Source organism: Aegilops tauschii, chromosome 3 (genome assembly GCF_002575655.3).
Source record: "Aegilops tauschii subsp. strangulata cultivar AL8/78 chromosome 3, Aet v6.0, whole genome shotgun sequence".
Classification (NCBI taxonomy): domain Eukaryota; kingdom Viridiplantae; phylum Streptophyta; class Magnoliopsida; order Poales; family Poaceae; genus Aegilops; species Aegilops tauschii.
The window spans coordinates 615284138-615310655 of NC_053037.3; the positions used below are offsets into that span (position 1 = coordinate 615284138).

Genomic DNA, 26518 nt, shown 5'->3' on the forward strand with positions numbered 1-26518 from the left:
AAAGCGAGGTGGTATTATATAACACAAATAAAACCTCTTGTCATACCACAATCATTTGTTGGGTTGGTTGGATGTTTGTAAGGATACCTGATGGCTGGTCTGTGGTTCGATCTTGGCACCTGCAACTATTTTTTGTCAGCCTCAAGCCCACGTGCGCGAGACATGGGAATACGTGATCACGGCCCAAAAAAGGCCAAGTTCAGCGTTTCTGAGCAAAGGTACGTCAGCGCTCGTGGTTAGATTTCTTTTTTGGACGACATACCAACCTGGACGGGCGGGGTGGACGGACGAAAAACTGACGAAATTATGTGGTAAGAAATGCTTCTCCCTTTAATAGTAGGTATAGATTCTACATTTTTCGTGTGCGTCAAGAACAGTTTTCTAATAAAAATTCAACATTATTTAAATAAAAGATTAACATTTTTTGAATACATGGACAACAATTTTCCCTATACACATTTAACATTTTTTTGAAATTATTGATTAACATTTTTCAAATACAAATATAACATTTTCTTATTACATGGTAAACATTTTTTGTATACACATTTAACATATTTAAATAATTTATCAACATATTTTAAATACTTGTTAAACATTTTTTTAAATGCTTGATTAAAAAAGTTATATACATGATAAAAACATTCTTCATTTTTTAATACATGGCCAACATTATTTCTATACACATTTAACATTTTTGAAATGCTTTATTAATGTTTTTCAAATACTTGTTCAACATTTTTCCAAATGCTTGATTAAGATTTTTATATACATGGTAAACAAATTGCATCATTTTTTTAAATAAATGGTCAACATTTTTCTATACACATTTAACATTTCCAATTGCTTGATTAACATTTTTAAATACTTTTTCAACATTTTTTAAAATTCTTGAATAATTTTACATGATAAAAAAGATCATTTTTATAATGCATGGTCAATATTTTTTTGTACATACATTTAACATTCTAAAATACATGATTAAAATTGTTCAAATACTTGTTCAAATGTCTTTAAAATGCTTGATTAATATTTTACAAATACATGATCAATGTTTTTATACAATTTTTTGTATATGTGATAAACCTTTTCTCTATACACATTTAACCTTTTTCATATCTTTTGTCATAATTTTTCAATTTTTTTATTCATTTGTTTGTAATATATGTTTAGAATATTTTAAAGTATAAACAAAATTAAAAAATAAAGACAAAAAGAAAATATAAAGCATAAAAAAGAAAGAAAAAGGAGGTCGTAGTCTCCTGCGTGGCTGGGCCTGTCCATTTAGAGCTTCCCCGGTGCGAGGCTTGCCCTCTGTCTAGGTTATAGCAAGACATAGGGGAGCCCGTGAAAGCACATGTAAAAGGGATAGAATGTCTAATACTGATCCTTTGTGAGCAGAATCGCCCCCTAGGCGAGCTTGACTCCTACCGTGTTCTTGGCCCATGTAGCAGAGCCAGGTATAGCGTGCTTTATTTTATTTATTTTAATTTAATGAACGATTATTTTTTGAATAGAAAGTCAATGTATCTAACCTATTTATTGTTGCTGAAGGCTATTTCAGAATCAAAAAAGTAAAGTCAAAATTATTTAGCTTATTCTCTCAATTTCAATCAACCTTTGCTGGATTTAGTATATCTAATATGAATCGGCGATCAGAACACATATGGGTAGAACTTCGAAAAGGTTCTCGAAAAAGGGGTAAATTTTTCTGGGCCTGTATTCTTTTTCTAGGTTCACTAGGATTCTTATCGGTTGGGATTTCCAGTTATCTCGGTGAGAATATTATATCTATACTTCCATCTCAAGAAATTCTATTTTTCCGCAGAGGGCCGCGATGTCTTTCTACGGAATTGCAGGCCTATTCATTTAGCCTAGATTTTTGGTAAATACTAAGGCTAAAACAACTAGCCCATCGGTTTCCAAATCCACTAGTTCTTTTTCTTTTTTTGAGGATTCCACTAGGTTTTTTTGTTTTGAGAAACACCTGTAATTTTATTCATATTCATATGTCATAACAATTACAGGTACATTGATTTGTACCGAAGATCTAAGAAAATACAAAGTAATTCCTATGACTAAGAATTACAATGAAATCTCTTGTAAACACCTTCTTCCGGTATCAATCTCTACTCGAAGAAATACTTCAAAAAGACTTTGGTAAAGAGGCTGCGGTTAGACTGGATCGACGATGTTGTCGATCTTTCACCCGCATGAACATTAGCAATAATGGTTTTTAAAAGCGCTTTGAGTCGCCATCTAAAAACATGGAAAGTCTTAATCGATGAATGTACTTGAGCCGGGATGATCCCCTAGAAGTACAGGCCGTCGAATCACTATATCTTCACCATGATATCGATAAAAGATTTCACCTCCACAAAGAATCAAAGCAACAATAAAAGCTTGAGACAACAACATAAATTCATCATATCCGAATAATCGGATTTGCGAGGACAAAAACCTCTAACCTCATGGCAGTGCCAAAAGAACAAGAGGAAATTTATTCTCACGAAACTATGAAGATCATTAGATGTTGACGAAGAACATAGAGGTTTAAAAATCTGAGGTCCCCCCACCTCTTAGTGTCAAGATGGCAGATGGAGGCGAGGGAACCTAAATTTCTTAGATGGCGGCGACGACGGTAGTACGATAAACCCTCACGAGAAGTTCTCTTATGTCTTGAGGATTCCACTAGGTTGTAAGGGCAAATCCTATTTGTTACTCTCTGTAACAAAATGTCGATGAAACACACATAAAGTGTAGTAATGGGCCGACCCAATTCGCCACTCTGGCTTTCCTGCTTTTCGAAACCTTCTAGTTCCTGTCTTGTTTTTGTTATTATTTTTCCTATTTGTTTTCTGTAAGGATTTTTTTTCATACTTATTTTCATTTCTTTTTTGTCATTATTTTCTCATATAATTTTTTTAGAGATTGTAAAAATATTACTGAATTTAAAAATAAGATATATTCAGGTTTGTTGAAATAGGTTCATGTTTTTAAATAAACGTTCATTTTTTAGAAATGTTAAATAATTATTAAAAAACTCAAAAAAGTTCTAACAAAGATTAACTTTTCTAAAATTTTGTTCCCTCAAATTTAAAATATCTTTTCTCGTTTGAAAAATGTTCAAAAAATGTTTTAAAAATATGATATATTTTATCTTACGTTTTCTTTAAAATCCATTTGCAGTCCTTTTTTGGTTGGAGAACTAGCTAGATACCACTACAATACTTGAAAAATTGACCGGCGCGCTACAATACTAGCACCAACATGGGCCGGCCCAGTTACACACGCCTTGTGTTTTTCTGGCGACAACTCGTCGCAACGAGCATCTAGTCAGAGCTCTTGTCTTTCAGTACCAAGTTCTCTTGTTCACACTACCGGTTCAATGAATAAGGACTTGTTCGTAAAGCAACTCTACAAAATTCATCATAAATACAAACTCCGTTCTTATCATAATGAACTCAAACACCCGTCAAAATTTGTGGGATCCACACTATCTAAATTCATGACCTCTCCAAACTCACTTTCAATAATACTACAATCAAATTTAACACACTTTAAAATTGTGGGATCATTACTACCTAAGTCATGACCTACTCCAAAGACACTTTCACGAGTATTATAATCATCATAAATAGAAGGCATATTTTCATCATAGTAAAATTTCTTCTCCAAGGTAGGGAATGAACAATTCTTATTCATAAAACCCGTCACCCCAAGCTTAAGTATTCCATATTATTAGCACAACTAATATTCATAGCAGACATAGTAATAACATTACCTTTTACTTATTTCTTTAGAAAATTCGACATGTCTATTGCAATCATCATTAATATCCTTTGCGAGAGTATATTCTAGTGATAATTATTGTTTGTAGTTGATGGTTAGAAGTTTTATTGGTTAAAGCTTTGTATGCTTAGATTGTTAATCATCTTTTTATCTGCACTAATCTTGATCCGTATGATGTCCATGTTGGTAGTAATCTTGTGAAGTATAATAAAGTTCAATGTTTTGAGATAATGTTGTAGTGTAATTCTCTAGTGGTGATGTGTGAACGTGGAATACTTATTACTTCACCATTAAGGACCAAGAGGAGACCGTTGTGTGATTAGTTCATCTTTGGTGGGTGGTTGGAGTGATAGAAATTACCAAACTCTAAGTTTATGAACTGTTGCATGAGGGGTTGTTGGAACCCTAAAGTGCAATGCTATGGTTATATGTTATCTTAATATTTTTGTGAACATATGTTATCTGAATTATTCTCTTGTATTTGCTGATGCTTGCATAGAGGGCATAATGATAAGTATGATGTTTTTTCAAGTAATAACAACACATTATTATAGGTTCCACCAAACAAAGAACTATCAAAGCTTTGCAGCTTTTACAGGGAATCCTTGCTAAAATTATTCTTGTGATGAGCAAATCATCAAACAACCTTTACAGCTTTTACAGGTAATCCTTGCTAAAATTTATTGATCAATTTGTTCTGCTCCTCGTCATGTTCGACAATCTTACTCATAGAAAAGGGCTACAATAGACCCCCTACACTTGTGGGTGATCTGGAGGCCATGTTAGGAGGAGGTGGGCAGTGTCCCTCCAATTAGTGCTGCCAGTAGGAGGCCTGGTGAGCTTTAGGGAAACCAATAGAGGGAAGCGAGACGGGAGAGAAGGCCCTAGTACATCGTGGAGGTGGCCGACTTGACGTGACATGTAAGTGGAAGGGGCAGGATGCGTCGTGGGCGGTGGCCGAGGCATGGTCTATCGTGGATATGGTTGGTACAATGAGGGAGGAAGTTGGTAGAGTTGTGAGCTAGTATGGACTGGTGGAAGGCGACACTAGTCCACAGCTGTGTGGTCGGGAAGGAAGGTGGAGGGGAGGACGCACATGGCTCTCCAAGGGACAAAAGAGGAGAGAGACAAAGGACGAAGGAAGATGGATGAGGTGCGTGGGGTGAGGATTATGGGGTCGACGCACTGGGGTGGGGGAGAATAAGGTTACGTCAAGGGGGGAGGTGTAGTTTTTTTTCTTTGTTCCTTGTAGTTCGAGTTTTGGTGTAGCAGAATGCGAAATTGTTTGTAGATTAAGAGTTTGATGTGAAGGAAATATGCCCTAGAGGCAATAATAAAGTTGTTATTTATATTTCCTTATATCATGATAAATGTTTATTATTCATGCTAGAATTGTATTAACTGGAAACTTAGTACATGTGTGAATACATAGACAAACAGAGTGTCACTAGTATGCCTCTACTTGACTAGCTAGTTAATCAAAGATGGTTAAGTTTCCTAGCCATAGACATCAGTTGTCATTTGATTAACGGGATCACACCATTAGAGAATGATGTGATTGACATGACCCATCCGTTAGCTTAGCACGATGACCGTTTAGTTTGTTGCTATTGCTTTCATCATGACTTATACATGTTCCTATGACTATGAGATTATGCAACTCCCGAATACCGGAGGAACACTTAGTGTGCTATCAAACGTCACAACGTAACTGGGTGATTATAAAGATGCTCTACAGGTGTCTCCGATGGTGTTTGTTGAGTTTGCATAGATCGAGATTAGGATTTGTCACTCCGATTGTCGGAGAGGTATCTCTGGGCCCTCTGGGTAATGCACATCACTATAAGCCTTGCAAGCAATGTGACTAATGAGTTAGCTACGGGATGATGCATTACGGAACGAGTAAAGAGACTTGCCGATAACGAGATTGAACTAGGTATTGAGATACCGACGATCGAATCTCGGGCAAGTAACATACCGATGACAAAGGGAACAACGTATGTTGTTGTGCGGTTTGACCGATAAAGATCTTCGTAGAATATGTGGGAGCCAATATGAACATCCAGGTTCCACTATTGGTTATTGACCAGAGATGAGTCTCGGTCATGTCTACATAGTTCTTGAACCCGTAGGGTCCGCACGCTTAACGTTCGATGACAATCGGTATTATGAGTTTATGTGTTTTGATGTACCGAAGGTTGTTCGGAGTCCCGGATGTGATCACGGACATGACGAGGAGTCTCGAAATGGTCGATACATAAAGATCGATATATTGGAAGGCTATGTTTGGACACCAGAATGGTTCCGGATGAGTTTGGACATTTTCCGGAGTACCGGGAGGTTACCGGAACCCCCCGGGGAGTCAATGGGCCTTATTGGGCCTTAGTAGAAGAGAGGAGGAGGCGGCCAGGTGGAGGGCGCCCCCCAAGCCCAATCCGAATTGGGGTGGGGCGCCGGCCCCCCTTTCCTTCTCTCCCTCTCCCTCTTCCTTCTTCTCCTACTCCAAGTAGGGAAGGGGGGAAACCTACTCCTACTAGGAGTAGGAATCCCCCTTGGGGCGCGCCATAGAGAGGGCCGGCCCTCCCCTCCTCCACTCCTTTATATACGGGGGAGGGGGGCACCCCATAGACACACAAGTTGACAATTGTCTTAGCCGTGTGCGGTGCCCCCCTCCACAGATATCCACCTCAGTCATATCGTTGTAGTGCTTAGGCGAAGCCCTGCGTCGGTAACTTCATCATCACCGTCATCACGCCGTCGTGCTGACGAAACTCTCCCTCGACCTCAGCTGGATCAAGAGTACGAGGGACGTCACCGAGCTGAACGTGTGCAGATCGTGGAGGTGCCGTGCGTTCGGTACTTGATCGGTTGGATCGCGAAGACGTTCGACTACATCAACCGCGTTACTTAATGCTTCCGCTTTCGGTCTACGAGGGTACGTGGACACACTCTCCCGCTCGTTGCTATGCATCTCCTAGATAGATATTGCGTGATCGTAGGTAAATTTTTTGAAATATTGCGTTCCCCAACATGATGTACAGGAAAAAAATATTAAGTTGAAATTAAGCAATGACAGAATGATGCAACCACCAAATAACAATGGAATTTTGCAGTTACATTTTGTTCATCATCAACTTGAAAAAAACAGCTCCATCAAAACAAGACAAGCAGAGTCCATATACCAACAAGAACTCTGCAGAAGCAACAACAAAGAAGCGAAACGGTGGGCAGGGGCTACGGAGTAGCGCTTATGGAGCAAGGACCAGGCCCGGACATTGTTAAGGTTCACCAGAAGCCTCTGCAAGTCGCCTAGAAGGTTCTCCTGGATGGGCTTCACTCCATTTTCCAGGCTTGTGATCATGTGCTTGACACCCCTTCTTATGTCAGGGATGCATGCATGGAAACATAATAATTCCGGCACGACAGAAAAACGAGCACTTCTCATAAATGCCATGTTCCTATGTTTGGTATCGATGTGCCAGACATTTCAGTTTGATATATCTGTTAGTATATCGTTTGATAGGATCTATAATGACATTTGTTCTATTTATTACGACACATCACATATTCGTCAACTTTAAATTCAACAATCGTCGCCTTGAATCGTGCCGCGGCCGTCAAAGATAGACCATGCAAGTTGCTTTACAAATACGACATATATAATTGCAAGCTCGATATCACTGTGTCATCTAAACGCGTGTATGTTACAATTTTCATATTTGGATTGATATAAAACACGATACATACTTTATATGATTATGTATTGAATGTGCAAGCAAACGGTGCTACGACAATAATTTGCTACAGTGGCAAATTATTATTCCCCACTAGCAAAGCATTAGTAGCGTTTGTGGTAGTGTGAACGTTACTAACTATTGAGCATGTTTGCAGCACTTGACTTCTGTAAACGCCGCTATGAACAATGTACACCAGCGGTGTTCGAGACGAGCAAACGCTGCCATTGTTTATAGGACTAGAAGTGTTTGCGCCCGTGAATGCTGCCAGCATGGTGCGTACTAGCATTGTTTGCCTGGAACGCTGCTAGAGACCATCTACTAGTAGCATTCCCTTGAGACGCTGCTTGCAACCTGTTACCAGCAGCGTGGCAATGGCAACGTGCCGCCTAGACGCTGCTAGTTTGCTCCACAGAACGCTGCTAATGAGGATGTCATGTACTAGTGATAGAGCTATGCACAGTAGCATCGAGTGATGACCCTTGAAGCAACACTCAGCTGCTATGCCACATCGGTGAAGAAAGCAGATGGATATGGGGGACAATGAGAATAGAGAGACATGGGGCACGATGGAATAATAACGAATGCTAGAGGAATGGAAATATAATGTGATAAGCTTTGAACGCCAGAGGAAGGGTAACAAACGGCAGCGAATTGACTCGCTAGGAAAAGGCGCACACGTGATGGGTGTATGTGGCGGCCGCCCCCCATGAAATTTAACCTTTGATCGGGACAGGGAAACGTTTTTTTTCCTATTGTATGGGGAATGGGAAGCATGCGTGCGGTTCGGTCTCTCCAAAATGTGCGTGTTTTTTAGCGATCTCTATCCACGTGAAATGCTTGTATTTGGACCAAGTTCAAATAATGCAAAAGAAAGGGAACATAATATAATCTTGCAAACCAAACAACCAACATTTTCTAAAAAAAACAAAGTAAAAACCTGTTTGCTTTCGAATATCAGCCAAAAAATGTATATAAATAATCCCAATTCAATGCACCACTCCTCTTTTATCCAAAAAACAACATAGTAAAACCTGTTTACTTCTGAATACTAAAAAAATTGTATAAAACAGTAACACTTCAATGCACCACTGCTCTTTCGTATGGTGATAGTGTAATGCTGAAGGAGGCACCTTCAAAGGAGATGAATGTGGTTTCATCAATTTTTTGAATTGCAGGCAGCAAAAACCCTACCATCATCGACGACGGTAGGGAACATGAAAAGTGGCAACATGAACGAGTCACTATAAACGTGTGGTGTTTTGTTTTCTTCCATGCAACGCAAGGCACATTAAATTGCTGCATACAAAGGTTAAAGGGGACCTTCTTTTAAGAAGCACAGTAGCACTCACAAACATGTACATACACCCATCCCTAGAGACACTGAGCCGACGGGTCTTGAGATTTATGAAGTCACCACAAGTGTCTCTCTATCGACGCGATCATCGCCTCCCGCTGAAAGAATATTTTTTCCTCCTAACCAATATGTCAAGCCTGTGGTTTAATTTTCCTGGTGGTATTTGGGTATCACTGCCCTCCTGACCATCCAACGAGAGGTTGGTTCTTAGGGTTAAAGCGAAACTGACCAATCCATGTATGGCCACACATACATCCACTTTAGTAATGGATGCTGAAGTAGGATATGCATTTCTTATATACCTGGGCATGCGCCTCCCTTTCCCTGCAGTGCTATGCTGATGGGTATTTTGGTGGATAGATCAATTTTCTCTTCCGCTACACACATGCATATTTGCTGTGAGAAGAAAATAAACTCTTCCAAACTAAACAAATCAGTTATTTCTAAACAAATCCAATCGTAGTAAACATCCATTTGCATTCAACTTTTTCAAAAAATGTAAAAAAAGTTTTGTATTAGTTATTGAACTCTTGAATATTATGCAGCAATTCCACCATTTGTATATCCCACTAAAAACACATACACCACTCCTGTTCCACCCGGTGATAGTGCTAAACTAAAGGAGGTGACATCATCTTCTACACCTGGTTTCGCATGAATTCAAGGTTGGCAGCCATTATCTTCTCCATGACTCCATCTGAACTCGTATGAACCCAAGGTCCCCACCTAAATACACATCATTCCTTGTTCTAGTCAAATATAATACTCCTATTAGAGTTATTTTGAAACTTAAGAAGTATAGTTTAAAAAATGTCGCTGAAATATTGGCAAAAATTCTTGAATATCATCTACCTAGTTATTTGTGTGGAACTCAACAAACTAGGCTATAGGATATCTAACAATACAAGAACTACCCATGAAAATACACACTCTCCTCAACTTCCTTACCTCTAAGTGGAAATGTTTTTTCTAGGATACGCATAAGCATGCATATCAACAATCAAGAGAGGAGAGGCAAGAGCCCATCCACACAATGTTTTACGAATGGGCACCTCAGTGCAGACGCTACATCACCAACCCTAGACTTGTCGGACTACTTGCTATTAATCCACCCATACAACCTTGGAAAGAAAACATCGAGATCTCCACTAAACAGCCTCTCAAGGTGCCAAGTCTTCCCTCCCTCAGGAATCCTAGTGAGAACTATGAGAACTGATGGAGACACATTGTCGAAGATGTCATTCCTATGTTTCTAGATCGTCCAACATATCAGCAACATAAGTGCATGCAATTTCTTCGAGATGAATCCCCGACCACTCCGCGGTGAGCCAGGAGAGAACGTGGTCGTCAGTGGTCGGCGTCCACTAACCTCTCCCCCAAGATGATAGTACCTCTGCCCACACCATCCTCACAAGCGCACAGTTAACCAAGATACACTCCATTGTTTCCTTCGCTTGATCACACATAGGGCAAGCCTCTTGGTGGGGGTAATCCCCGCCTAGCCAACTGATATGACGTCCAACACCTATTGCTTTGGGCCAGCCACACAAAGAACTTGCGTCGAGGAGGGGCCTTAGACTTCCAGATCACATTGGCCACGGTTTCAGGCTACCGGCCTGCGAATTTGATAGCGTATGCAGATAGCACCGAGTAGCTCCATTGTAAAGTTTTCATGTCGAACATACATTGTGTTAAAGCTTTTGAATAAAAAGAATGGAGATTTACTTGTTAAACGCTTGATACATAAAGGGACGCATGGCCGTTGTACAAATACGATCCATCGATGGATTTCCTCCATTTCTTTCGTCGTGATATTAATGATTAGGCTTTTTGGCATCTTGAGAGGCTCTCGGCGCATATCACACAAGGTTGTCGTTTATCGTTGTACCTTTGTGACCCTGCATTTAACAAATTCCCATGCTTTCTCTTCAAGACACTTTCTTGTCTTGCAATTAGTTAGGTCCATCTTGTCCCCCTATCCACAACTAATGCTTGCACTTGAAGTTATAATGTGTGGATCGATATCTAATAATTATGCACAAACAATTTTGTATATAATTAAACCAGTAGTTTCCGCATGATAAACTCTTAACTGGAATTGGAAAGGAAAAAAATGGTCCGTCACAGAAAAATTATATTGAACATGCGATCCATAGATCCCACAATAGGCTGCGGTGTAACAGGACCTCACATCCCCTCCCCTCGCTCCTCACTTCGGCCCTACTCCCGCAGGTAACTATAGCGGTGGCAGGGACCACCATATTGACTCAAACCGGCCGCTCCTAGCCTTCTAGTAGGTTGTACCCTCGCATTCTCCTGCGCAGACCACCATCCACAATGCCTAAACCATCGGCACCATGGCCAGAGGTCAAACTGCACATGAAATAAGGTGCATAGCAAGGGATTAACATCACATGCAATTCAAAATTTAGTGACATGGTATAGCCCCTTATGTTGGAGGAGTCCGTGTCGTCTTCACGCAGATTTTGCAAAAAGTCTGCCAATGTACAATTTTTGGAACTAGCAGAAAACTACTGCCGTCACAGGTAGGGCATGGAAAGGGGATGTGAGGACGTTGGTCCATCCCATTGGCGTTGGCAGCATGGAGGCGTCGTAGTTGTCGCACGACCAGATCACCGGCTTGTGGTCGTTTCAGGGAGGCCCTGGGAGGAGGGCGTGGGAGACGTCCGTCGCATCATTGTCGCCAATAGTAGGCCTGGAGAGCAGCAGCACAAAAAATAGAGGGAAGCGGCGCAAGAGAGAATGCCCTAGATGCAACAAACTCTTCAGCGCGCTTGTCCTTTGTCAACTACACACTCTCCTTGACGCCTGCTGTCGTGTGTCCTAACCTTGTCGCCCAAGTCCCACGCGGACGATTTATACGTGCTCACAACGATGCTCGTTGCATGGATCATGGTCAGGTGGGGAGGTGGAAGGCAGCCTGCGACGGGGTGGCCCGATCTATTGTCATGTGTCATGAGATGGTAGGGGTGAGTCGGATCCATCACTGACACGTGGTGAGGAAGAAGCCTGTAGGTGGTGCGACATGGAGGTGGCCGGGGTGTGGTGCCTCATGGCTGTATAATGAGGGTTTGATGTATAGAAAATGGTCTTAAGTGACAAGCAAGCAAGCAACGACATGATAATAATGTCTACCATTCGCATTGACTTTGCAATTATACTTTGTTCATCATCAAATGGAAAAAAGAAGCTCCATGAAAAAAGAAGAAGAGTCCATACACTAAGAAGAACTATGGAGAGGCCAGAGCCGCGAAGCTAGATGGTGGGCAAGGGCTATGAAGTAGCAGTCGCGGAGCTAGAAGGCCCGGGTTGTGCCCTGTCAAGGTTTGCCAGAAGCCTTTGCAAATCGCCTAGAAGGTTCTCCTGGACGGGCTTGACTCCATTTTGCAGGCGCGAGATCATGTGCTTGACACCCCTCCTCATTTCAGGGATGCTCAGCTGAGTTGTCGGGGCAGGTCGGGGTGTATGAACGTTCCGTACCTTCAGAACCATCACCTGCAGAGAAGCATTAGGTTCTTGTTCTTGGACAGTGTCTTCATTTCCATGTGTGGACTGAGAAGATACGCCTTCATGCATAGGAAGTGTTAGAGTAGTCATTATGGTATACGACTTCTAGTCCAAGTCAGTTTTGTACCCTACCCCAAGTCGGTTTGTACCCTCTTATATACTCTTGTATGCCACACCAAATCATCAACAAGCAACAGTTTTATTCTGCTTTCATGGTATCAGATACCGGTCCCAGGATTTAGGGTATGGCTCCGCCAACGCCAACGCCGCCGCCGCCGCCCGGCTACTTCGAGCGCCGGGCCGCACTCATCGCCAAGGCTGCCAACGCCGCGGCCGCCTCTCTCTCGGCCCTCACCATAGCTCCACAAAACTACCCTGCACCCATCCTCGCCGCACCAATATCTCTTGCTGACACAATCTCCGACGTCAGCCCCTACATCCCCATAGTTCTTGATCTCGCCGCCCACAACTACTACCATTGGAGACATCTCTTCGATCTCCACCTCGGCCGCTGCAACCTGCGCTCGCATGTCGCCGCCAACTGTCTTCCCCGCCCCGACGATCCGCAATGATTGAAAGACGATCTCGTGATCGTCCAGTGGTTCTACACCCGCATCACCACCGAGATCTTCAACATGCTCGATCACGACGGCGCCACCGCTGCCAACATCTGGCACTCCCTCCGTCAGCTCTTCCAAAGCAACACCGACGCTCAGAAAAACGCTCTCCACACCGAGCTTCGCAATATGGTGCAAGGAGACGCCCCGGTGAACCTGTTCTGCCAGCGCGTTAAGACCATTGGTGATGAGCTCCGCGAACTCGGCGATACAGTTAGCGACTCACAGCTAATCAATATCGTCGTCGTCGGCCTCAGCGAAGACTTTGACAAGCAAGCCTCGTTCATACCGATGATACGGCCCCCTCCTACCTTCGCTGAAGTTCGTTCCTTGCTACAACTCGCGGCGGAAACACAAGCTCGCAAGGACTCTCGCCCCAAGGTCTTTCATGTTGCGGCTCGTCCTCCTCTGTCGTCTACACTAGCGCCGCCTTCCAGGCCGGCTCCTGCCGCCGGGCCGTCCGCATCGTCATCTGTTCAACCGCCCCCAGGCTGGCATCCTAGTCCGAACTACCGCGGCAAAAACCCTATCTACATGCCGCCGTCGACTCATTCGGTTCCGCCTACGACATCACCAGCACCGAGTCCTGCACCACCCACCAGTGCTCCATCTGCGGTTGCATGGCGGCCTCCTCATGATCCTTGGACGGGGCTTTTTCAAGCATGGCCCATGCCCTGGTCCGCTCCGTCCACCCCGCCGGCATACTCAGGTGCCTGGCAACCCGGCCTTCGGCCGCCTACTGGTGCTCCCGGGGTTCTCAACCCTCGACAGCCGGCCAATGCCTATCACGCCGCCCCGACGTATGCTCCTTATGGTCATTACAGCACCGACGGCGGCGCCTACTACACACCTCAGCCGGCCCTGCTCCCGACGCCACCCCCACCACAGCCGGCCAATGCTTACTACACTCCCGAGCCGGCCCTACTGCCTTCACCATCGTATCCGCCGGCACTGCTTCCGACGCCACCCTCACCTGCGACGCCGAGCTGGGATCAAGCTGCCTTTCTCCAGGGCATGAATAACTTTGCTGCACAAGGAAACTCAGGTACGGATTGGATCTTTGATTCAGGGGCCTCTAGTCATATGTCTGCATCTAGTAATTGGTTATCTTCTTGCACTAAATCTCCTTTCCCTTCCATTATCCTTGGAGATGGATCATCTATTCCTATATATTGTGTTGGTCAGGCTCAACTTCCCTCTTCCACCAAACCTCTTTTACTTCGCGATGTTCTAGTTGCACCCGCCCTCATTAAAAATCTTATCTCTGTTCGCCAATTTACTTGTGACAATCTAGTTTCGGCTGAATTTGACCCTTTTGGTTTATCTGTGAAGGATTACCTGACCAAGGCCGAGATCGCTCGCTTCAATAGCTCCGGTGATCTTTATTCTCTTAATGGAGTTCCTGCCGCCACCCCTCCAACATCAATGCTGGCCTCCGTCGATCTCTGGCATCGTCGCTTGGGCCATCCCAACCCCGCCGTCTTAGCTTCTATGCTTAGTGAATTTACCATACCATGTAATAGGGACTCTCATAATTCCGTGTTTTGCGAGTCTTGTCAATTAGGCAAACATGTGCGTCTTCCCTTTAGTTCCTCTAGTTCTTATAGCACTTATCCCTTTGAATTAATACATTGTGATTTATGGACCTCTCCCATTGCAAGTGTTTCGGATTTTAAATACTACCTTGTTGTCCTAGATGATTTCACCCACTTTGTCTGGACTTTTCCTCTACGCAACAAATCCGAGGTCCATTCTCTTTTCCTTAATTTTCAACGCTATGTGTCTGTTCACTTCTTCATCCCAATTCGCTTTATCCAATGTGACAATGGTCGCGAGTTTGATAACATTAAAAATCGTACTTTCTTCTTACAACATGGCATCCTGCTTAGGTTCTCATGTCCCTACACCTCCCCTCAAAATGGTAAAGCAGAACGCTCTCTTCGCACCCTCAATGATATAGTTCGCACTCTCCTCATTCAATCATCTATGCCTCCCAAGTTTTGGGCTGAAGCCCTACACATGGCCACCTTCCTTCTAAATATTCGACCTTCTAAAACTAACCCAACACTACTCCCTATTATTCCCTCTTTCTTTCCCACCCCGACTACTCCGCGGTTCGTGTTTTCGGCTGTCTCTGTTTTCCCAATGCCTACGCCACTTCTGCAAATAAATTGTCACCACGCTCTATCCCATGTGCTTTCCTCGGCTTCTCTGACGAGCACAAAGGCTATCGCTGTCTCGACCTTCACACCGGACACGTTCATGTCTCTCGTCATGTCACGTTTGCTGAGCACATTTTTCCTTTCTCACAACGCACTACTACACCATCCAACACCCCTAGCTCCGCAAACACCTCCTCTCCCCGTCCTTTCCAACTATATACTCCCCTACCTGCCGAACACAACTTATCACCACCACCATTAACACCCACCATAGCCAATCCCAACCATACACTCACCCCACCCGAGACGTCCCCAACATCCCCGACCCCTGCTCCCTCCCCAACACCCCCGGCCCCTACTCCCACTCCACCACCCAGCCCTGCTCCCACTCCACCACCCAGCCCTACTCCTTCGTCCGACTCTTCCGCTGCGCCGGACTCACCAGTACCCACCTTACCCCCTCGTGCTATTCCTACAGCAGCCCCGATTAATGATCATCGCATGCGTACTAGGGCCAAATCAGGATTTCATCAACCCCAAGACCGCCTAAACCTTCATACCTCCGTATCTCTCACTTCTCTTCCAAAGAATTACAAAACTGCTCTACTTGATCCCAATTGGGCCGCTGTCATGCAAGAAGAATATAATGCTTTACTTCAAAACAACACCTGGCAACTTGTTCCTCGTCCTCCCAATACAAATATTGTTTCTGGCAAATGGATTTTTCGCCAAAAGTTCCACTCCGATGGGAGCCTCTCACGATATAAAGCCAGGTGGGTTTGTCGTGGCTTTTCTCAGCAACAAGGAATTGATTACGAAGAAACCTTCTCTCCTGTTGTTAAACCTAGCACCATTCGCACCGTTCTTAGTGTTGCTGTCTCCTCTTCATGGCCCATTCACCAACTTGATGTTGAAAATGCTTTCCTCCATGGTTCCCTTCAAGAAACTGTCTACTGCCAGCAACCTCTGGGTTTTGAAAATCCATCCTTTCCAACTCATGTATGTCTTCTTCAGAAATCTCTCTACGGTCTTAAACAGGCCCCACGAGCTTGGTTTCAACGCTTCTCCTCCTTCATTCAAACAATAGGCTTCACTCCATCTCTCTCCGACACCTCTCTTTTTGTGTATCATCAAACTTCTGACACTGCCTATTTACTTCTCTATGTAGATGATATCATTCTTACCGCCTCCTCTCAAAAGTTCTTAGATCATATTATCTCTCTTCTTAGATCTGATTTTTCTATGACTGACCTAGGACTCCTTCATCATTTCTTAGGCATTGCTGTTGTTCGAGATTCCTCCAGCCTTTTTCTTTCCCAACGCCAGTATATTCTTGATCTTCTTAATCGTGCTGGTATGCTTGACTGTCAATCATCTCGCACTCCTGTCGATACTAGTTTTAAACTTTCAGCTACCGGTGAACCCTTTTCCGATCCTACTCTCTATCGTAGCCTAACAGGTGCTCTCCAATATCTCACCATTACTCGTCCTGAAATCTCTTTTGCTGTTCAACAAGCATGTCTCTATATGCATGATCCCCGGGTTCCTCACTATAATCATGTTAAACGCATTCTTCGGTATTTAAAAGGAACTCTCAATCATGGTCTCCACCTCAATAATTCTTCTCCAAACTCGCTTACCGCATACTCTGATGCAGACTGGGCTGGTTGTCCTGACACTCGAAGGTCCACTTCTGGTTTTTGTGTTTTTCTTGGTAACAATTTGATTTCTTGGTCTTCGAAAAGACAGGTTACAGTCTCACGTTCGTCGGCCAAGGCTGAGTATCGCGCTGTGGCACATGCCGTTGCAGATACAATCTGGATTCAGCAGTTACTCTCCGAGCTACACAGGCCTATTGAGCAGGCCACTATTGTCTACTGTGACAACATATCCGCAGTCTACATGACCAGCAATCCAGTTCAACACCGACGCACAAAGCATATTGAGATTGATATTCATTTTGTTCGTGAAAAGGTTGCTCTTGGTCAGGTTCGGGTGCTTCATGTTCCCTCTACGGCTCAGTTTGCTGTCATTTTCACCAAGGCACTGCCTACTAAGCTGTTTCAAGATATCTGTTTCAGTCTCAACGTCGTCGAGCCTGCCGTTGATACTGCGGGGGGATGTTAGAGTAGTCATTATAGTATACGACTTCTAGTCCAAGTCAGTTTTGTACCCCTACCCCAAGTCGGTTTGTACCCTCTTATATACTCTTGTATGCCGCACCAAATCATCAACAAGCAACAGTTTTATTCAGCTTTCAGGAAGCAAACCAGGAGAAACGGTTTCTTCCGTTGGTCTCTGCACACTTGTGACAGTATCTACCTCAACTCCCGATTTCACATGGCTTATCATACCTTCTGGCCTCACTTGCCTGAGAGGAATAGCGGGAGTAATAAGTAAGCCATGGTCAAGATGGGTTTTTGCTGGAGGGGTTTTCTCCACCTCCTTCCCCTTGATAGAAGAACCTCCACCTCCATATTGATCATTCTTCCTTCCGCTCCCCTTGAATACACCCTCTCCTTGTTTCATCTCAGAATCAAATGATGAATCAGATACCACAATGGTAGCATTTGCAGTAGCTTTTGCAAAAGCATCCTCTGCTGAACATTCAGGAACAACAACACTATTTGCAAAAGTATTCTCCGGCAAGAATGTTGAGCTCCTAAGCCTTCCGAGATACCCCTTTGCAGCCGTAGGAAAATACCTCCGATGAAGGATGTCCTTGGCGAAGCCGCGCACCAACAGCAAGACCTCCCGGGCACCGACATCCTCCTCCTTCTCGTCGAGATCCAGCCCGTCAAGATCGTTGGTGTATGGCAGCAAGAGGTACTTGCTCCTCTTCCTCTCCCGCTTCGCCGAGAGCCCCAACCCAGTGCTCTCATCCTTGTTCTGGCCATCGTCGTCCAGGTTGGCCATGGTCGAGGACCCACTCTGCTTCCTCCTCCTAACACAACAGTATATATATCAATCTCAAGTACATATAACATTGGCACCAAAGCGAACCAATCTCATAAAGGATGATCAATTCGATATTTAACATCACCGCAACTAATTCACAAGTTAATCTCTTGTGTTTGGTATAAGTACATTTTATACTAACTAGACTTATATAATGAAATCGAATCTAAAAATGTAGTAGTACTGACCAGTAACCACTAGCGGTAGCATATGTATATAAGTATTTCTTTCTAGTTTGTTTTACACAGCAGTTTGACAAAAACACTAGGCAGGATCAACGGTGCGTCAGATATGCAAGGATTCCACGAGCTAAGACCAGATGTAGCGCCTCGAGATTATGCACAGTTGAACAGATGAAACTATAATTACCGTACCAGGTTAGCACAGACCTGATGGCAGATCGATGCGTGCGCTTCCTCTGCGTGGGCGTCCCCTGCGGGGCTTCCACCGCGCTGCCCTCGCCCTCGTCCGGGGCTTCTCCTGCCGGCAAATTGTGGTCGATCTCGTTGACGAGACCCTGGACGGAGCGGCGCTTGTCGCCCCGGCCGAGCGCGCGGCCCCTGGGCTCCTGCCTGGCGGGATCGACCAGGCCGACGGCCGTGGTGTTCAGGCCGGCGTGTGGGAGGGCCTCGAGGAATCCAGGAGGCGGCAGGTTTGCGACGCCGACGACGGCGTTACCCTCGGTGGGAGGAGGGTCGCGGGCGGAGATGAGCTCCCCGGCGGCTACGGCTTGACGTTCGTCTGGATCTCCCATCGCGCAGCCGGGCGGCGAGTGTTGGCTGGGGAACTGGGTATGGAGGCTTGACACTGAGTGAACACTGTGAACTGGTACTTTCTTCTTCTCTGCGGCCGGCGGCGCGTGTTGGGTGAGGAGCGAGGGAGCGCCACCGCGTGCGTGCGTGCGTGAGAAGTGTTGTACTGGAGTGTCCAGACGTCATCAGCCTTTGTCTTGCACTCTTGTCACACGAATCCAAAGCTCGGGTGTCGTCGGACGTCGAGTGCGTCGGTGGCGAGGCGAACAGCCGTCAGCCCTTGTCTTGTTTCGTCCTCCTCCAACCTGCCGTCAGCCGCGAGTAAAGCAGCCTGGCCTGGCGTGGCCTCATCTTCTCCACCTGGCCTCGGATGAGTCCAAGAGCGGCAGCCGTTATCTTCTCCACTTGGCCCCGGGTGCTGCATTGGCTGCACACTATTTATATTTTATCTTCACAATCACACCATATTTGAGTGAAAATTCAATTATTAATACATATGCAACTTTGGTGATACGAAGTCGTAATACTAACTACTCCCTCCGTTCCTAAATATTTGTCTTTCTAGAGATTTCAAATGATCACCACATACGGATGTATATAGACATATTTTAGAGTGTAGATTCACTCGTTTTGTTCCGTATGTAGTCACCATTTGAAACTTCTAGAAAGACAAATATTTAGAAACAGAGGGAGTAGTACTTTCGATTACAGACTTGTCCGGCCCGGCAAAAAAGAAAGGGAAACGTTTTCCACTGGCTGGCCGGCCTAATGGCCACGCCCGTCCAACAAGCACCGTTGGATTGCGACAAATCAAACGTCGCACAAATAACACATGTGTTGGACGAGTGTCCGGTCCCTTTCCCACGCTTGTGTCTATCTTCACTTTCCCAAACTCCTTATCCTTTTCTCAACCGAAATCACTATGCACACGATACATGGGCAGCCGATCTCTGAACGAAGCTGTGATCGATGGCACCAACCCATGCAACCAAAGTGATGGACGGCTGTCAACATGTGTCAGTGCATACATCGGTTGCCAAGGGGTCGTCTATGTAGCAGTGCTCTGTCTCAACACTCGATGCTCCGCTCCTCGCCTCCGCGCCTCTGCCGTTCTCTGAAATTCTGTTGCGATGCCGGCCTGACCACCGCCGTTGGCTGCCTCCGCCCAACGAGCAGACCTACTCGAAGCCCTTTCCACCCATCTCCAAGGCCAATCCCTCTACCCATCTTTCAGATCTGAAACAGCGGCCATGACCACCACCACTCTGGTTTTGCGACGATGCCGCGACCATCGGCTGACAGGGCTGCTTACTGGGGCGGTCAGATGCAATCTGCCCGGAGGTAGTCGATGACGCGACATGGGTGCCCCTTGTGTGCTGGAACTGGCGTCGGTGAGAGTTGCATCCCGGCGATGGTGGCTTTGCTGGAGCCGTTCGTGAGGTGAGCTACAACCAACATTTGTGCCAATTCTTGAGGGGATGGGCCAAAAACCAAAGTGGTATTTATAAAGTTGAAAAAGGAGAGACTGACACGAATTATTAATGAACTTGATGTGAAAGCGGAATCCACCCTTCTTAATATGTCTGAGCGAGATATTAAGAATGAGAACGAGAAGAAGTTACAAGCCCTTATGAGAGAGGAGGAGATGAAATGGGCGCTTAGAGCAAAGGTTTCTAAGATCGTCCAAGGAGATGATAATACACAATTTTTCCACATGATAGCTAATGGGAAACATAGAAAGAAGAAGACAATTCAGCTCGAACAAGATGAGGGTACAATTGTAGGACATGAGAAACTAAAATTGTACATCTCTGATTATTATTATAAGCTTTTTGGAGCACCATAAGAAAGTTTCGTAGCTCTAGATGAGAGTGCGATCGGGGACATACCTCGACTTAACTTAGAAGAGAATGAGGTGTTGTCTGCTCCATTCACTGAGAAAGAGGTGTTTGATGCAATAATGCAAATGAAGCATAATAAAGCCCCTGGGCCGGATGGGTTCCCAGCGGAATTTTATCAAAAATGCTGGCATATCATAAAGGGAGATCTTATGCCTATGTTCCGTGATTTGTTCGATGGTCACTTAAACCTGTTTCACCTCAAATTTGGAACAATGACGTTGTTGTCATTGAAGGTTGAGGCTATTCTTATTGAGAAATTTAGACCGATCTGTCTTCTCATTGTAAGCTTTAAGATTTTTACAAAGGTTGGCACGAACAGGTTGACACGAATAGCCCATTCGGTTGTGCAACCAACACAACCTGCTTTCATTCCAGGACGACACATCCTTGAAGGGGTTGTGGTCCTACATGAAACGCTGCATGAAATCCATACGAAGAAACTAGATGGTGTTATCTTTAAAGTGGATTTTGAAAAAGCGTATGATAAGGTCAAATGGCCCTTTTTGCAGCAAGCCTTACATATGCAGGGGTTCAATGAATCTTGGAGATCTCAGGTGGATTCATTCATACAGAAAGGTAGTGTCGGCATAAAAGTCAATGATGATATAGAACATTCTTTCCAGACACGTAAGGGGTTAGGGAGACTCCATGTCTCCTATGCTGTTTAACATTGTAGCGGATATGTTGGCAGTACTAATTGGTCGGGCCAAAGAGAGTGGCCTAGTAGGAGGACTCGTCCCCCACCTTGTAGAGGGGGGGGGGGGTTCTCCTTCCTACAATACGCGGATGATACTATTGTATTCATGGAACATGATCTTGCAAATGGTAGGAATATGAAGCTTGCATTTTGTCTTTTTGAGCAACTATCTGGGCTCAAAATCAACTTCAATAAAAGCGAATTGTTTTGCTTTGGGAGATCCAAAGAGGAACAAGATGACTATAGAAATTTGTTCAGTTGTGAAATGGGATCCTTACCTTTTAGTTATCTAGGGATCGCAATTCATCATAGACGTTTAACAAACAAGGAATGGAAATGTATAGAAGACCGATTTGAAAAGAAAATGAGCTGCTGGAAGGGCAAGCTAATGTCTTACGGAGGTCGGTTGGTTTTGATAAATTCGGTTTTGACGAGTCTGTCGATGGTCCTTCTATCTTTCTTTGAGGCACCGGTAGGGGTACGGAAAAGACTTGACTTCTATAGATCCCGATTCTTTTGGCAAAGTGATGAGGCCAAGAAGTACAGATTGGCTAGATGGGATATCATTTGTAGACCAAAAGACCAAGGCGGGTTAGGGATCGAAAATTTAGAGGTAAAAGAATAGATATCTGCTTAGCAAGTGGCTATACAGAATATCTATTGAGACCGAGGGGTATGTGAAGGAAATATGCCCTAGAGGCAATAATAAAGTATTATATATTTCCTTATATCATGATAAATGTTTATTATTCATGCTAGAATTGTATTAACCGGAAACATAATACATGTGTGAATACATAGACAAACAGAGTGTCACTAGTATGCCTCTACTTGACTGGCTCGTTAATCAAAGATGGTTATGTTTCCTAGCCATAGACATGAGTTGTCATTTGATTAACGAGATCACCTCATTAGGAGAATGACGTGATTGACTTGACCCATTCCGTTAGCTTAGCACTCGATCGTTTAGTATGTTGCTATTGCTTTCTTCATGACTTATACATGTTCCTATGACTGTGAGATTATGCAACTCCCGTTTACCGGAGGAACACTTTGTGTGCTACCAAACGTCACAACGTAAATGGGTGATTATAAAGGTGCTCTACAGGTGTCTCCAAAGGTACTTGTTGGGTTGGCGTATTTCGAGATTAGGATTTGTCACTCCAATTGTCGGAGAGGTATCTCTGGGTCCACTCGGTAATGCACATCACTATAAGCCTTGCAAGCATTGTGACTAATGAGTTAGTTGCGGGATGATGTGTTACGGAACGAGTAAAGAGACTTGCCGGTAACGAGATTGAACTAGGTATCGAGATACCGACGATCAAATCTCGGGCAAGTAACATACCGGTGACAAAGGGAACAACGTATGTTGTTATGCGGTCTGACCGATAAAGATCTTCGTAGAATATGTGGGAGCCAATATGGGCATCCAGGTCCCGCTATTGGTTATTGACCGGAGACGTGTCTCGGTCATGTCTACATAGTTCTCGAACCCGTAGGGTCCGCACGCTTAACGTTACGATGACAGTTTTATTATGAGTTTATGTATGTTGATGTACCGAAGGAGTTCGGAGTCCCGGATGAGATCGGGGACATGACGAGGAGTCTCGAAATGGCCGAGACGTAAAGATCGATATATTGGACGACTATATTCGGACTTCGGAAAGGTTCCGAGTGATTCGGGTATTTTTCGGAGTACCGGAGAGTTACGGGAATACGTATTGGGTCTTATTGGGCCATACGGGAAAGAAGGAAAAGGGCCTCAAGGGTGGCCGCACCCCTCCCCTTGGTCTGGTCCGAATTGGACTAGGGAAGGGGGGCGCCCCCTTCCTTCCTTCTCTTTTTCCCTTCCTCTTTTCCTATTCCATATGGAGGTGGAATCCTACTAGGACTAGGGAGTCCTTGTAGGACTCCACACTTGGTGCGCCCCCTCCTAGGGCCGGCCTCCTCCTCCTTTGCTCCTTTATATACGGGGGCAGGGGGCACCCCATGGACACAACAATTGATCCTTGAGATCTCTTAGCCGTGTGCGGTGCCCCCCTCCACCATATTACACCTCGATAATACCGTTGCGGAGCTTAGGCGAAGCCCTACGTCGGTGGAACATCATCATCGTCACCACGCCGTCGTGCTGACGAAACTCTCCCTCAACACTCGGCTGGATCGGAGTTCGAGGGACGTCATCGAGCTGAACGTGTGTAGAACTCGGAGGTGCCGTGCGTTTGGTACTTGATCGGTCGGATCGTGAAGACGTACGACTACATCAACCGCGTTGTGATAACACTTCCGCTGCGGTCTACGAGGGTACGTGGACAACACTCTCCCCTCTCGTTGCTATGCATCACCATGATCTTGCGTGTGCGTAGGAATTTTTTTGAAATTACTACGTTCCCCAACAGTATGTGGGTGCAAATCTTACGGAATAAATACCTACACTCTAGGAGTTTGGCCCAGTTCACCGCTAGGCCAACATACTCACCCTTTTGGAAGGGGTTAATGAGGACGAAAGTAACTTTCTTCCAACGGCTGTAGTTCCTAGTTGGTAATGGTACAACTACTAGATTCTGAGAGAATACATGACCAGGGGAGACGCCTTTGGCTTTGCAATATCCCTCCTTATATAATATTGTGCAACGTCAGGAGGATTATGTCGCCACAGTATTATACTCGATACTGCTTAATATCCAATTTAGGAGATCCCTAGTAGGGGAACGTTGGAATGCTTGGTTGCACCTGGTCTGTAGGTTGATGGATGTTCACCTATTTGATCAGGCGGATACAATTCACTCGAAGTTAACCACGAATGGAATATTCTCAGTGAAATCCATGTATCCGGACCTAATTGACTCCGGGCCATTGTCGAGGTCTTTGCACATTTGGAAGATTAAAGTTCCGCTTCGAATTAAAATCTTTATGTGGTTCATCCATAAAGAAGTCATTCTAACCAAGATAACTTAGTGAAAAGGAATTGCGTTGGTAACTCCAGGTGTTGTTTTTTTGATCAAAATGAAACGATTAAACACCTCTTTCTCGAATGTCCTCTCGCACAATTATTATGGCGACCAATTCATATAGATGTTAATGTTCATTCCCCAAGGAGCATAAACACGTTATTTGGGACATGGCTTAATGGAGTGGACATACACATCGCAAAACATATTCGGATAGGAATATGTGCACTACTCTGGGCTATATGGAGCACAAGGAATGATACGATTTTTAATGGGACAAAATTCACCATTTTGTTGCAGGTTATCTACAGATCTACAACATGGATCCGTATGTGGTCCTTACTCACTCATGCGGACTTTAGGGAGCTTTTGGTTATTGGGTGCAACCGCTGGGAGACGGTAGCACGGGCTATCTTCAGCTGATTTGGGTGGCCAGCTAATAATAGGCTAGGTGTGTAGGCATCATAGCATGTTTTTATCACCGGATGTGGCACTTTTCAGTTCTATATTGCCGGATGTGGCGCTTTTCATATTTATTTTGTTTCGACTACTGCTCAGTTTATGAGCCTCTTTGGACCTTAATACTTTGTTGCATTTTTATTTAATAATATGGCCGCATACATCGATTGATGCAGAGGCCGGGGGTAATCCCCCTTTTCAGAAAAAAAAAACAACCGGCAAAGGTAAAGATTCTAGAGGTGCTGGAACCAACCGACGTGGAAGCTGCAACCGGCACGCGCGGCTATGCAGGAACCAGTGTTCCCTGGTGCTAGAACCCGACGCGCCCTCGCCCCACGGCACATCTTTTTGCTCGAACCCGCATTTTTTTGCTGGAACGGTTTTTTTTCCTAAAATCGACACCGGTGTATTTGCTGCTGAGATTATTTTTGCTGGAACCAGTGTATTTTTTTGTGCTGAAATTGGCTATTCTGTTTTGTACAATGACTACCATAGTTTTTTTTCTGCTGAGATTTTTGCTGGAACCGCCAGTAAGTTTGCTGGAACCAGTTAAATATTTTGCTGGAACTGGTTATCTTGTTTGGTACAATTAACTACCTTAGTATTTTTGTTGCTGAGATTTTTTCTGGAACTGCAAGTGAGTTTTAACCGGCAAATTTGTTTTGCTCCAACCGAGTAAGGGAGGTTTTTTTTTTCTTTTAGGTTTGTGTTAGCTGGACATGGCGAGGAGGGTGAGGGTGTCACGAGCAGCGTCAGGGGGCGGCGAGCTCGACGGGATCACACTTGCAGCTACGGAGGGGGTGCGTGTTTTTCTGGGATGTGTTGACTGGCGGAAGAAGACAGTCAAGTGGCAGAGGCCAGATTAGACGACTGCAGGAGGTTAGATCGAGCGGCTGGGGGCCGATCGATGCCTAGCACCGGCGAAAAAGAAAACTGGCATCCTGATTCCTGATTGTGCAACTAGAATTATAAGTAATTGTAATAGAGTAATCATTGTTTGTACACAACAAGACTCAACCCTATAGAAAATGCATTGTAGAGCCAACGCTCCATGGAGCTTTTTTTTTCTGAGAAGTTCTGAAATTACATTCAATGTTATATAAAAGTCTCAAAAATAATTAGGCATGTTCGTATATAGGTGTATACTACATATGTTTAAAGTTTCATGACGATATTTTGTTTTGCGGGGAGTTTCATGATGATATACATTATTATGCATGTGAATAAACAAAAAAGTGGTAAACAAATTCTGATTCGAAAAAGGTCAAGAGTACATGCACTGTCACAATTAAAAATCCATGAACTTGTCTTTTTTTGCGGGGAGTTTGATGATGATATACATTATTAGGCATGTGATAAACAAAAGTTGGTAACGAATTTCTGATTTCGGAAAAAGTCAAGAGTACATGCACTGTCACAATTCAAAATCCATGAACTTGTCCTTTTGGGTGGCTCACATGTTGACGTATTTCATGATTAAACTTTATAAATATGTACTATAGAACCATATTAACATATGTAGTTATTTTCATATTATGTTTGAACTGTCAAATATGTTTTTTTTTGTTTGAAGAGGGACTCTATGGAGCCCGAGCTTGAATTAACTA

General features: G+C 44.3%; 1 protein-coding gene across 3 annotated transcripts; it reads right to left on the reverse strand.

Annotated features, from left to right (window-relative positions):
* Positions 1-12023: 12023 nt before the first annotated feature.
* Positions 12024-19051, reverse strand: LOC120976128 (uncharacterized). 3 transcript variants are annotated; one of them, XM_073511323.1, is made up of 3 exons: positions 18523-19051; positions 17895-18134; positions 12024-12399 (listed from the first exon to the last, which is right to left on the reverse strand). In XM_073511323.1, the coding sequence occupies exons 1-3, from the start codon at positions 18900-18902 to the stop codon at positions 12396-12398; spliced, it is 624 nt and encodes a 207-aa protein (XP_073367424.1). In that variant the 5' UTR covers positions 18903-19051; the 3' UTR covers positions 12024-12395. The 3 variants fall into 3 exon arrangements, with proteins under 3 accessions (XP_073367424.1, XP_073367423.1, XP_040258888.1); XM_073511322.1 differs by lacking the exon at positions 12024-12399 and having other exon boundaries at positions 17421-18134; positions 18523-19046; XM_040402954.3 differs by lacking the exon at positions 12024-12399 and having other exon boundaries at positions 17421-18134; positions 18538-19042.
* Between the last annotated feature and the right edge of the window lie 7467 nt (positions 19052-26518).

Excerpts from the sequence above, each read along its gene's own strand:
- LOC120976128 (XM_073511322.1), bottom strand. The coding sequence starts at position 18,902 with ATGGGAGATCCAGACGAACGTCAAGCCGTAGCCGCCGGGGAGCTCATC. Across the intron at positions 18,135-18,522 it reads ATCAGGTCTGTGCTAACCTG|GAGGAGGAAGCAGAGTGGGT; the intron begins GTACGGTAATTA and ends CTGTTGTGTTAG.